Source organism: Gymnoscopelus microlampas (assembly GCF_963454915.1).
Source record: "Gymnoscopelus microlampas genome assembly, chromosome: 21".
In the NCBI taxonomy this organism is placed as follows: domain Eukaryota; kingdom Metazoa; phylum Chordata; class Actinopteri; order Myctophiformes; family Myctophidae; genus Gymnoscopelus; species Gymnoscopelus microlampas.
In genome coordinates this window covers 15,942,920-15,955,848 of record NC_139958.1, presented here as the reverse complement: position 1 = coordinate 15,955,848, position 12,929 = coordinate 15,942,920, and the positions used below count along the sequence as shown (strand labels likewise).

Sequence of the window (12,929 nt, the reverse complement as noted above, 5' to 3'; positions counted from 1 at the left end):
ATTTTCAAATTATTATCATCATTATTATGTTCGAACGGTAACGACAAAGATCAAATTTAGCAATCCTTTATTTTAGTCTACAGACCAGGTAACAATTGTTTCCTTCCTTCTGGTGGATGAAGAAACAACATCAGAATACATGTTTGATTGTAGATTGAGATTTTAGTCAGGTATTTCTAAAATGGGATATACTTTTATGAGCCAGCAAGAAAAACAACAGAATATCTCATACTTTACTTCCTAGACTATAATTTAGCCTTCCTCAAATCCTCGGGCAACACTCTGCCCTTTTTACGTGCTTTGTCCTTCTTCGTTTCGATTTTCTGCTTCTTGCGTTTCTGGATGTTCTTGCGTCGCTTGTCCTGTCGCTGCTGCATCTTTCCTACAACATACTGACTTCGCTCCTCCCATTGCTTTTTCTTCTGTGAACGCAGCTTCTCCTTCCTCTTTAGCGAGGCTCGCAACATGTCCTCATTGTCTTTGATCTTAAGGCCCTCAGCCTTGTATAGAACATTGGTCCACTTCATCTTCTGCTCCATGTCACGGGCCTTGTCCTCATCCTTTTCCCTCAGCTGTTCCAACTTAGCTTTGCGTGCCTCCACGCGACTTAGCAGCTGCTTGTAGTTCTTCCCCGTCAGTGGTGTTAGATTGCCCTTCACGCTCTTTTTCTTATCCTTCTTCTTCTGAACTTTGTCTACATACTCCTCCTCTACCATTTCCACCGTGTTGAAGAGAATGGCGGTGTCATCCCTCTTCTTTGTAGCTGCAGCGGGAGCAGGCAGTTCTTCCTTCTTAATTTCCTCCTCTTGTAGTTTTCCAGCTTCTTCTGCCAGCTTTTTCCTCTGGAATTCTTTTCTTTTCCTTTTCTTGCGTTCCCTTTCCATCTTTCTCTTTGCTCGCTTTGCCAGAACTTCTTCTGAGTTCTTTTGGGGTCCCTGAGAGAAGCATGGAATGTTAGTCAAAATACAACTTTAACCATATAATAAACATTTTCCCAAAAATTCTAAAATAGCAGATCTACAAGCTACCAACACATCGCACAAGGTGGTGAGCTTGTAGCTCGCCAATTTTCACACGACAGTATGAATATGAAATAGGGCTAAGTATGAAAAAGGGCTAAAGTGGTTCATTCAAATTATTGTTTGAGCCATCACAGCTTTCATGCCAATAAAAAGTGTAGTAATAGTAGTTGCAATTCATTGTAATAACTGATTATTAAGCAAATGGTAAAAAAATGCATTAGATTAAACAAGGAAGTGAAGCTCAGAGTCAGAACCTCATGCATCAGATCATTGCAGTGTCACCTACTGTAACTCTGCACCTCCTTGTATAATGACGTGCACGACATAGTATCGGCATGGTGACATCAAATGCAATTAGTTGCATTTAAGTGCTTGCATAATTAATTGTGACTAATTTACTTGATTTGAAGATTCAGTTTCAAGTTCAGTTTCACCTGTAAAGTAAGGCATTTAAAGAAGAAATAATAATGTACGTGGTTTTAACCTGTATAGAGATGTTTGTGCTTTAGTACACCAGGATGCCGATATTGGGCATTCACAGAATGCATCCAAAGACAACATTAATATTTCATTTTATAAGATTGAAAACACTTTCCAAACATACCTGCACTCGGGACTCTTCGATCTTCTCATGTAGTCTCTTGCGAAGAACGTCTACGGTGGAGAAGTTTGAAACAGTAGCTCCCTCTTAAGAAAAGATAGAAACACAAAGGTCAAAACAATACTAGCATGGTCAAGACAATAGCATGGTCCTTGGATATTGGTCTACATATAATACAGCAAAAGAACAACAACTGGGATGTCTACGTATTATAACGTAAATGGAAAATACCTTTGGCTGCCGGCATTTCATCTGCTGTTGCGTCATTAGTGATCTTAGCTTTGGGGTCATTCTGTTTTGCTGTAGCTGCACTTGGAGGCTTCTGTTGGAGTTTAGGAGGTGTTATTGTCCCATTGGTGCCCTTTTCTACAAGGGGTTTAGGTTTGTTTTTCTTGGCAGGACCAGTATCACCTCCACCCTTAAATGGAACTGTACAAAGAAGCAGAAGACAGTATGGACGTTTTACAATTTACATATTAGGCATTCAGAAGACGTTCTTATCCAGACTCAGAGTGGCAAAAGTGTGTGATCGGAGTAAAGGGCATGAATCCTGGTCAACAAACGACAGGATAATGGTCATATTAGTGGGAATGCAAAGCAACACTATCTAGATACTAGGATACTAGGTATAATTGAACTTTTTCAAGTCCCAAATCCTCCATAATATTGCTTTACTACGCCATTTCAAATGATTTTGTATTGTTGTTCACAGGACACTGTCATGAAAATATTCTGGTTTTGGTTTTAATTAAATTCATTTCTCTGAATATAATTATAAATGAGAAATTGATTAATGGTGGTGTTATTAGAGACCTAACGCTTGAATAGATGCATTTATTACATTGTAATAATCTCATATGCATTTAATTATAGTGAAAATACTAATTTGAGGGGTCCCCATTTTAAATGCATTATATTACAATAACATCTGCACGACAATTAACAACAACAAGGTTAAATATGGAAAGATACTTCTAATTTTATCAATGACATGACTGAGTGAGTGCACAGTAGAAAGTACTATTCAGTGGTTCTCAAAGTGGGGTCCGGGGACCCCCAGGGGTCCTTGAGGGGTGGGGGTTCCAGGGGGTCCCCAGCAAAAGTAGTTAACATGGCATCACAATCATTTCAACCAATGTATCCATTTATAAGTTGGCTATTCAAAAATAGCAGATCTACAAGCTCATTAGCCCTGCGAGCGATCTGCTATTTTTCTCTTCTGGGGGTTTTGGCACAAAACCGTTTCAGAGGGGGGTCCGCGGCCAAATAGATATCAATTTGGGGGTCCTTTGACTTGAAAAGGTTTGAGAACCACTTCTATAGATGGCCTATACACTACGATATAATATAAATCAATAAGATACATGATGCAAGTAGAGCCGAGGACGGTCGAAAATAGCAATAGTATTAATGAAAACATGTCATTTGTATCAGTATATTTACCATATAAAGGCTTCTTCCTTTGCTCCAGACGCGGCTGAGAACACACTCTGCTCGCCAACTTCTGGATATACGAGTCCTTCGCTGCCAGAAGATCCATCTCTAGAGTAATTAACGTTTCTGTAAACTTAAGCTGTAAATTAAACTAAAGTATGAAGCAAGACTCAAAGATTCACACGAGACAGGAAGACGAACTGGAAGAAATCAGAAGAGGAGTCCACACGTGGGTACGGACACCTGGGCGTGGCTTAAACCTCAAATAGCAAATCTACAAGCTCACAGCGCGTCGCGGATGAACCATTAGTACCGCGTTGTCGGCTTGCAGGTCTGATATTTTCTGTGCGCGACACTGTCGTACGTCAATCGTGGCAGAAAAGCCTGAACCGGAAGTAGTAACATGAAAAAACATCCCCCTATTCCTGTGTTGTTAAAAACATGTCAGTTATGTAGTAGTTAGTTGCTAATTGCTATTGCTCTGTTTTTGGTGTTTTGATTACTAATAAACGCAATAAAACATGTCTTCTTTGAAGTCTATGCTGGCGTATTCCATCAGAACGCTGCAGATAATGAAAAGGAAGGTGAGTTGTTTATTAATGATACTCTTTCATAATGTGTAGAGCTCAAGGTGCTTTTATAATATCGAGGATAACGCTACTAATGTTCTACATACAAGGAGATAAGTTATACTCGTAGACAAAGATGACAAACATGTACGAGTATCCTCTTTACACTTTTGAGTGGTCAACAGCGTGGAGATATTTAAAAGGACATATTGATAACATTTTATGTAAACGAATAATATGCAACAGAGATCATGTAAGTGTGACATCTAGTGGCTGAATGTTGTCACATTCAGATGGAAGGTGTCTATTAGACTGTTGAAGCACTTATTCTAAAAGCATGTCACAATGTCACCCTTAATTCAATTGAATTGGTTTTGATTTCAATTTGCTTGTGATCTAGGCTACTATAAATGAGTGATGCAGACAGTATTGGCCATTCGATCTCACCAAATGATCAGTAATTACAAATGAACTGTTCTTTTTGCAGACAAATGTAATTTACATCAAGAGGACTCTTCTCTTGCCCAGGCAGTACATCTTCAAAAATGCAGAGGGTAAATAGGAAAATGATCAAAATCATACTGATTATTACTAATTAACATGTACCTACTCCTGTCTTAACGGTACTTAACAGACTTTTGTTTTTACTCCTAGGCAAGTTTCTTTTGTTTGGCCGTCAGTCAAGTACCACAGCCCACAGTGGTGAAAAGGGAGAGGACTTTCTCAAATGGTTACTGCTTCTAATTCCTGCCGCAACGTTTGGCCTTGGAACATGGCAGGTATGTGCTTTCTTTATTTTACAAATGCTAATCTCTCAAGACAGATTCTGCTAACAGTTTTATCGATTCAATCTTGACAAATTCCTAAGACTATTAGTCAAACATATTTAGTCAAGGACAGCCCAAGAGAATGGAGAAAGTGTATCATCGCTCATCACCTCCCCTCAGGGATATACTGTACATCCCTGAGGGATCTTATCTTATCTTATCATTATCGTATACTCCTCTTCACAAGGTCAAACGGCGTGAGTGGAAATTGCAACTCATTGCAGAATTGAGAAGTCTTACTACTGCAGAGCCTATTCCTCTTCCTATCGAGTAAGTGTACCAGATATCATCACATTACAGTGAACTAAGACTAAAACTAACTGAAATAGAATTGCAAATAAAATCATCTTTGAGTTTTTCCATTGTATGTGATGTCTTTCATCCACCCCTTTCAGCTTCTATAAATCAAGTTTTTCCTCATAATACCTAAAAGAAATAGTTGTACATTTTCTGTAATTGTAATCTTGCTCTGTAAAGCACTTTGAGCTGCATTTCATGTCATGAAAGGTGCTATACAAATACAGTTTATTATTATTATTACAGTATAAGCTCACAATGCGTCTTAATGTGCCCCCTAGTGAGCTTGTAGATCGGATATTTCCGGCATGCAACACCGGTGTATGATAAAGTATAAATCAAGCATATTTCTGCTAATCAAGTGTGTCTTTGGTTCCCAGTCCTCTTGAGCTGAATACCCTAGAATACAGAAGGGTGACAGTTCGAGGACGGTACGACCACTCGCAGGAGATGTATATACTGCCCCGCTCACCTGTTGACCCAGAGAAGGAGGCCAGGGAGGCTGGCACACTGTCCTCCAGTGGAGAGACTGGAGCAAATGTCATTACTCCATTCTACTGTACTGACCTAGGGTAAGTATCAACTATGCTGACCAGTAGCTATCTTGTAATTCTACTGTACAACAATCAATGTGAGTCTGTAATACAGAAAGGTAAGAAACATTTAAGAAGTTTCAAATTCGACCACTCATAGATTCTCACTTCTCAAACAGCATCACAATCCTGGTGAACAGAGGATATGTCCCCAGGAAGAAGATAAGACCAGAGACAAGGGAAAAGGGACAGGTAAATGGTTAATTTGTGTAAATAACTGAAAATGTATTCCAAGGGTGCAATGTCCAGGGCCCTGATTCATCAATTAGTTATTTTGTTATGCAAATAATAAAAGATTTGTGCATAAACGGTTTACTTTCAAAGTGCAAATAAAAACTGAAATGCACATTTTGTAAATGGTAGAGGGATCATTGCTAATGACATGTTGAGCTTGAGACATAAGGAGTTTTGGCTCGGAGTGATGAATGGCTGACATATTATGTATTATTATTATATTTCCTCTGATTCTACTTAAACATTTGGCGTTAGTGGACGGATCACAGGTCTCATTCTGCTCCCCACTTGTCATGACAAACTTTATGATACTGGTTTTAAAATGTTGTTAAGATATGTAGTAATCATCTTAATCTGTTCCCCAGGAGTCCAGTGTCATTGAAAGTGGTTATAGTGGATGCTTTTCATTGTTATTCCAGGTGGAAGGAGAGGTAGACGTGGTAGGGGTAGTAAGGCTGACAGAAATCCGCAAACCCTTTGTGCCACACAATGATGTGGAGAAAAACCGCTGGCACTACCGCGATCTCGAGGCCATGTCCAGTGTCACCGGAGCTGAGCCCATCTTCATTGATGCAGACTTCGGTAGGACCTCTTTAACCCATGAAAACCGGGAAAGCACCTGTGTCATTTTAGATTTTGGCTATATACTGTGTGTGTATAGAGAGAGTGTTTTTCTCAATTTAATATTTCTGTAATTATATATAATTGAATAAAAGAACTCTCCTAAATCTGAGTTTGAAGAACACATTTGTGTACATTAAAAGTGAAAGGACAGCAGCATAATGATGCTCTCTTGCAGGCAGCACCATTCCTGGCGGACCAATAGGTGGACAGACCAGAGTCACCCTGAGGAATGAACACATCCAGTATGTAATGACGTGGTAGGTTTCACAACAATTAAATCGCTTTAACCACTTGAGTTTTTACTGTCCCTATAATATGCCCAGAATAGGGACACCAGCTTGAAAGTATGAACGGCCGAAGACACAAATCGTGTTGATTTCAATTTGATGTTTTTGAAATTAGTTAATGTGCTTATCACTTCTCTTTCCCCAGGTATGGTCTGTGTGCTGCAACTTCTTACATGTGGTATGCAAAGTTCATCAAAAAGATGATAATATGAACTGAACAGCTGTCTGGATAAAACAGAGTTATGCCGACATGTATTTACAAAAGACATTAGGTAAAAATATTGTAGGAAGTCCAGCGGTGTAATATTTATTTTGAGCATCAAACTCAGTACTGTATATTCCAGTTGACTTTGTAAATGGTGCATTTATCTGTAGCGCCTTTCACCAAATTGCTTTACAATATGCATTTTATTCACACACCGATGGAGGCAACCATCCTGCTCATTAGGGAGCAGTTAGCCGGTGTCAGGTGGCTTGTCTCAAGGACACATGCAGCCAGTCGCTGCGATCAAACCAGGAACCTTCCAACTCTACCTCCTAAACCACTGCCACCTTAAGATCTGCATTCTTGTAATTCATGTCTTTGGTGTTATACATTTAAATCTCACAGTTATTTAGGTTTCAAAGGGCTGTGAAAGTGATACCAACTTAAAAGATTCAAATCGCAAGTCCTTGCACTGCAAACCAATTTAATCTTAACTCTTGTTTAAGTGTAGTGTTAAACTTACATTCTTGCCTCCATTTAATAAAGTGTTACCACTTGCATTCTTGCCTCCGTGTCATTTATATAAAAAAGAAATCATGGTGCCCAACATCTACCATTGAGTGAAGAGGGAATCTGCCTGGCTAGGAAAGATGGGTAGTACATGTCTTGTCCCAACGGACACTAAGGTCTAATTTTCTCAGTGGAAAAGTAGAATGACAACCTATAACATTGTAGATGTGCTAGTGTACATTGTATTAACACATTGTTTGGTTATACTTTAGTTCTTTCTGGATTGCAGCTTAAGAGGAATTAGTTGCACTCATGTGTAGTACTTGACTAAGATACTGTCAATCATTGGTTCTCAAAGTGGGTCCCCAGCAAAATTAGTGTATCAGTCATTTTAACCATGTTATACTTGGCTATTCATAAATATAATAGTAGATATACAAGCTCAGAGTGTCACTTCATGTCGTGCTATGCATGAGCTTGTAGATCTGCCATTTTAAAGAATCTTGAAATTGTGCAAATCTTTTAAAAAGCTAATTTTCAACACTAATCGTAATACAGACCAAACTGGGGGTCCTTGACTTGAAAGTTTGAGAATCCCTGCTGTAAATGATTAACAGGTGTTTTAGGCACAGTATCTATCAATTAGGACTAAAATAATCTGGGTACCAGTCATTTCAAGCATCCGTTTTTTTAATCAAAACATACTGAGGATTCACATTCAGTACTATGAACCAAGGCCAAATATACAACTATGGCTTCCCAATCAAATAACATTGTAAATATTGCAACATTGCAAAGCACGATATAACATAAGACAATACAACTACTTATGTTTGATGGGCATTTATTTCAACAACAATACACTTTATCCGAGTTTGGTGGCCAGCTCCTTGGCCTTTGCCTTCTCCAGCTTCGTAACACGGGCTGTAGATTTGGGCCCAAGGATATTACCTCCCCAATGACGACGAATCTGTAAAACAGACAATTATACAGAGTTTTAGCAGGTTCAAGGTTGACTAGTCATTCCACCATATCCATAATAAATGGATTAAAATGATGGGTAGATGCATCAAGAACACAAAGGGAACATTTTAATTGCATGTATAACTGGCATGTGTATGTCCCATTAGTGTGGTCTCTGCTCAGGGTTAAAAAGCTCCTATATGTTGATCCACATGGAGGATTCAGGTGAAGAAATTCAAACATCATTGCAAATGACCACCTTTTAACTGAATTAGACATCTAAATAAGTACGGTGAGTACACATCTTCAAACCATGGGAAACCACCCATGTCAATACATCTTTTTAATATGGTTATCGGATGAAATCTCACCTCGTCGTATCTGTCGTTGTAATTGGTCTTAATGGCTTCCACAAGCTTGGCAAGAGCCCCCTTGTCCTCACTGTGAAGAAACAAAACCAATAAGTAATCTGGAATCCATTTCTCAAGTTAAGACCACACAAGTTGTGTTTACATTTAAAGCGATTTAGCTCATTCGAGTATAAAAGTTCCAGTGTAGATTTTTGGCTATTCACAAATACTGAAACCAACAGACATCAATTATGCTGCACATAGGGCTGATCAAGCCATCAGAATCATTCAAAGCATGAACCAGCCACATGAACTGTTGCCATGTTGTGAGCTTTTCCCCATATCTAACAATGATTAAAGCATAGCATTTTAACTGCATGTGTAACAGCATACTTATGCCCATCAATAGAGTGTGGTCTCTGCTCAGGGTTAAAAAGCTCCTGTAGTTGATCCACATGGAGGATTCAGGTGAAGAAATTCAAACATCATTGCAAATGACCACCTCTGAACTGAAATATGGTTTAGGTAAAAACATGTAACCATAGTGAGAAATGTTCCTAAAGAATTTCTTAATATTTCCAGTAAAGGGCCGTCTACACCGACTTTCTTAGTGCCGGCCCTCTAAAAACTAATGCCTTTGTGTATGAAAAGACTTCACAAAACAAAGATTCTTGTCGTAAGAAGAAGCGTCTATTCCCATTCTAATTTGTTTGCACATAACTAGAATCAAGATTGTACTTACGGGTTAATCTGGGTGAAAGCCACTGAAGTGCAGGTCTTTCTATGCACGAGCCTTCCCAACCTAGCCTTGCCCTTGATTATGCAGTATGGGACACCCATCTTGCGGCACAGGGCTGGCAGGAAGACGACCAGCTAGGAAAGAAAAAACAATCAACCAAGAATTTAAGTTATTTATTCTTTTAATAGTAGTTGTGTTCAATATTTTCTGTAAGGTGAAACATCAAATTGCAAATCAATGGTTTGCTTATAACCATCACTAGTGTGGTCTTTGCTCAGGGTTAAAAAGCTCCTGTAGTTTGATCCACATAGAGGATTCAGATATTCAGTATTCAAACATCATTGCAAATGACCACTCGCACTGAATTATGGCGTAACTTTAGGTACACATGTGTATCCCATTGTTAACAGGTTTTTACCTCAATAGGATCCACATCATGAGCAATGATGACCAGCTGGGCCTTCTTGCTCTCCACCAGAGTTGTGACTGAGTTCACACCTATGGGACAATAAACAAAACAACATTTTTAATAACGGTCAGCAAAAGACTCATCTTCAACACAAGCAGTGTGTCTGCATCACAAGATAAAGTATTTCAAGGAGTTTGTAATATCGCTTGCCTAAATTCAGTTTCAGTCCAAATGAGACTGAAACCAAGTTTTGGGTCTTCAAAAACTCTTTCTACACATCACACCTACAATTAAAAGTTAGGCTTTTAGAAGATGCTCTTATCCAGAGTGACTCAAGTGCAAGACTTGTATCCTGGTCAACAGCGTTAACCACCACTCAAAAATAGAGTTGGTGGAAATGATTTGCTTACCAACAAATAAAAATGTCCAAGCATTTGTTGCATTTTATAAAAACATTGGCATCCTTGGTAAAACAAATAAGGAATATTTTCATTGCATGTAATGACATGCTTATGTGTTCCACCCATCATTAGAGTGTGGTCTTTGCTCAGGGTTAAAAAGCTCCTGTAGTTTGATCCACATGGAGGATTCAGGTGAAGAAATTCAAACATCATTGCAAATGACCACCTCTGAACTGAAATATGGTTAATCCAAAGTGATTTACAAAATGCAAGACTGGAGTGAGCAGCAATAAGCCTAGTCAACAGTGTAAACCACCAAATGATTTGCTTGCCAACAATTTACAAGCATTTCCACAGGGTTTCAGAGCAACAGAACGACAAGGTGAAGTTTTCTAATCTAGCTTTTGTGTCAATGCAAGCCATCTGCATCCTGAAGTTATGAACTTTTATGCAGGTAGCATTATTCCTTTGCAATATCAGTCTCAGTTCCAGTATCTCACCTGCACGGAGGACAGGGGGTCTCTTGGTGGGTGTGTCTCCCTTTCCTGCGGCCTTCAGCTCAGCACGGGCCAGCAGCCTCTGCTTCTTCTCCTGCTTAGTCTCTGGTCTGTACTTGTGGGCCAACTTGAACAACTGTGTTGCTATGGTGAAAACAATACAAATTTAAGAACTTAACCACTTTAACCCAGCCATCCCCATTTTGGGCATGTCATAATTAAAAGACTTAAATGTTTATTAACATTATCAAAAATAGCTGATCTAGAAGCTCAGCATGAAGTGTTGCGAGCTTGTAACTAGAAATGCATTTCTAATTCATGTAGGTTTGTAAGTCACATGTGCATCAGCGATCTTGGTGGTTTGTCATCATTGACATAAGATAGCAAATATTTTGACATCATTTGCACAGCATTACACCCAACAAAATACTCTGCACAGCAGTTTTAAGATAATAAAAAAAACATCACACCCAATACCAATTGACCAAAAAAAGTAACACGGCACTCCACAACCTTTACAGTAATGTTTGAAAGTGAAAATGAGCTGGAAAACTGTTTAATCTCCATCTAGAGTAGACCTAGACCATCACAACAGTTTGTTTTGCAGCTAACCTGTCTGGCGGTCCAGAGCTTGGGTGAACTGGTTGATCGCAGGAGGGACCTTCAGGCGCTTGTACAGGATGGCACGCTGCCTCTGAAGGCGGATGTAGCGAGGCCATTTGACAAAGCGGGTCAGGTCACGCTTTGGTTGAATGTCCTGACCTGTAAGGATGGGTAAATATTATGCATTTAGTTCCTTTATTAATAATATCTAGTTAGGCAGTCTTTTCAGTCTCATGTGCATCAGCGATCTTGGTGGTTTGTCATCATTCATGTTTAAGATAGCAAATATTCTTTACATCATTTGCACTAGATTGCACCCAACAAGATCTCAAATAATACTTACCAATGCCAAAGTTCTTGGGTCGCTTCTCAAAGAGGGGGTTGACCACCTTCTTAACCTCATGTTTCTTGGCCACAGAAGGGGCTGGCGCCACCTTCTTCCCCTTCGCCTTCTTTCCCTTCGGCTAAAGAGATTAAAGTGGCAAGTACATGAGAATGAAGTATTATGTATAAGAATTAAACAGCACTGACATGAGGTAAATTAATACACAAAGCTACCCTTTAAGATAACAACTTTTGCTCAGGGTTTAAAAAAAGCTCCATTGTGTTCTGTAAGTTTATGGGGCTGTAATGAAACATCTGATTTCAAATCAATCGTTTGCTACATCACTTGTGTGGTCTTTGCTCAGGGTTAAAAAGCTCCTGTAGTTTGATCCACATGGAGGATTCAGGTATTCAGTATTCAAACATCATTGCAAATGACCACTTGCACTGAATTATGGCTTAACACCACTGACATGAAGTATATACATATACAAACCTAAACTCTAAGATAGTCTTTTTATCAGGTTTTTTTTAATTAAGGCACCATTGTTGAACCTCACAGGTGATTCAGGTGACTTTAACCATTGTAAAGACCAGAGAGGGCATCAATCTAACGTCACAAGTTGTAATCTAACATGTTTCCAGAACAATGAATCTTAATACTTAATTAAGATGTCCTGTTTAATAAATCTGCTCTACTTCCTGTTAAAGAGTTTTCCCCTTGTTCAGGAGGACAAGTTAGGTATCTGCATTGTCAAGTATCTTGTATACAAATTCAATGGACCAGTTAGGGTTCATGTATACTGTCCGAGTTAAGGGAGACCTTGAGATGAACAAGTTTGAGAACCATTGGTCTAGTCCAGAGCCTTATATTCTGGTCTAATCATTCAGTTGACCTACCGGATAACTTTAATCTTAAATGTATGCACGTGCGGTTGAGTTCCAACATAACATGACTGAAGGAGTGGGAGCATTGACTAGCCCCGGCCTGTGGACGCGGAACCCGGCAAACGCCTGTATTTACTTTTAACAGCCATGTAATTTAACATATATAAATAAAACAAGTGCCGATATACATATAACCGTTAATGAACAAAATTCAAATGTTGGTTAAAATAAATATTACCAACATAAGAGGTAAGCAACCGGGTTGAATTCGGTCACCGCGTACAAGTGACCATTACAACACATAGCACTTATAAGTTTGATTTTTACAAAAACCGCGACACATGAACTGGCCATATCGACTTAGAATACATGGTTTAATGAAACTACATCGACTGTTACGTTCAATTTGATATAAAAACGTCGATAACACACAGATGCAAACGGATAAAAATGCAATAATATCATCTCACCATGATGGTTCAGATAGAAAAGACCGTACAAGGGATTCTGGGTAACTTTAAAGTATCGCGATGCTTGCAGTGTGATGACGTA

The 12,929-nt window shown here is 39.0% G+C and overlaps 3 protein-coding genes across 3 annotated transcripts; 1 reads left to right on the top strand and 2 right to left on the bottom strand.

The window, feature by feature from the left end:
* Nucleotides 1–50: 50 nt before the first annotated feature.
* Nucleotides 51–3,291, bottom strand: surf6 (surfeit 6). The gene is made up of 4 exons (XM_084046873.1): nucleotides 3,067–3,291; nucleotides 1,855–2,052; nucleotides 1,627–1,709; nucleotides 51–935 (listed from the first exon to the last, which is right to left on the bottom strand). The coding sequence occupies exons 1-4, from the start codon at nucleotides 3,161–3,163 to the stop codon at nucleotides 246–248; spliced, it is 1,068 nt and encodes a 355-aa protein (XP_083902999.1). The 5' UTR covers nucleotides 3,164–3,291; the 3' UTR covers nucleotides 51–245.
* A 196-nt stretch (nucleotides 3,292–3,487) lies between these two features.
* surf1 (SURF1 cytochrome c oxidase assembly factor) lies at nucleotides 3,488–7,246 on the top strand. Its single transcript, XM_084047002.1, has 9 exons — nucleotides 3,488–3,641; nucleotides 4,114–4,180; nucleotides 4,281–4,405; nucleotides 4,641–4,723; nucleotides 5,131–5,322; nucleotides 5,463–5,535; nucleotides 5,997–6,159; nucleotides 6,377–6,458; nucleotides 6,634–7,246. The coding sequence occupies exons 1-9, from the start codon at nucleotides 3,579–3,581 to the stop codon at nucleotides 6,698–6,700; spliced, it is 915 nt and encodes a 304-aa protein (XP_083903128.1). The 5' UTR covers nucleotides 3,488–3,578; the 3' UTR covers nucleotides 6,701–7,246.
* A 784-nt stretch (nucleotides 7,247–8,030) lies between these two features.
* On the bottom strand, nucleotides 8,031–12,871 carry rpl7a (ribosomal protein L7a). The gene is made up of 8 exons (XM_084046302.1): nucleotides 12,848–12,871; nucleotides 11,509–11,629; nucleotides 11,175–11,324; nucleotides 10,566–10,706; nucleotides 9,674–9,753; nucleotides 9,259–9,389; nucleotides 8,538–8,607; nucleotides 8,031–8,173 (listed from the first exon to the last, which is right to left on the bottom strand). Exons 1-8 carry the CDS (start codon nucleotides 12,848–12,850, stop codon nucleotides 8,069–8,071), a joined length of 801 nt encoding a protein of 266 aa, XP_083902428.1. The 5' UTR covers nucleotides 12,851–12,871; the 3' UTR covers nucleotides 8,031–8,068.
* Nucleotides 12,872–12,929: the final 58 nt, after the last annotated feature.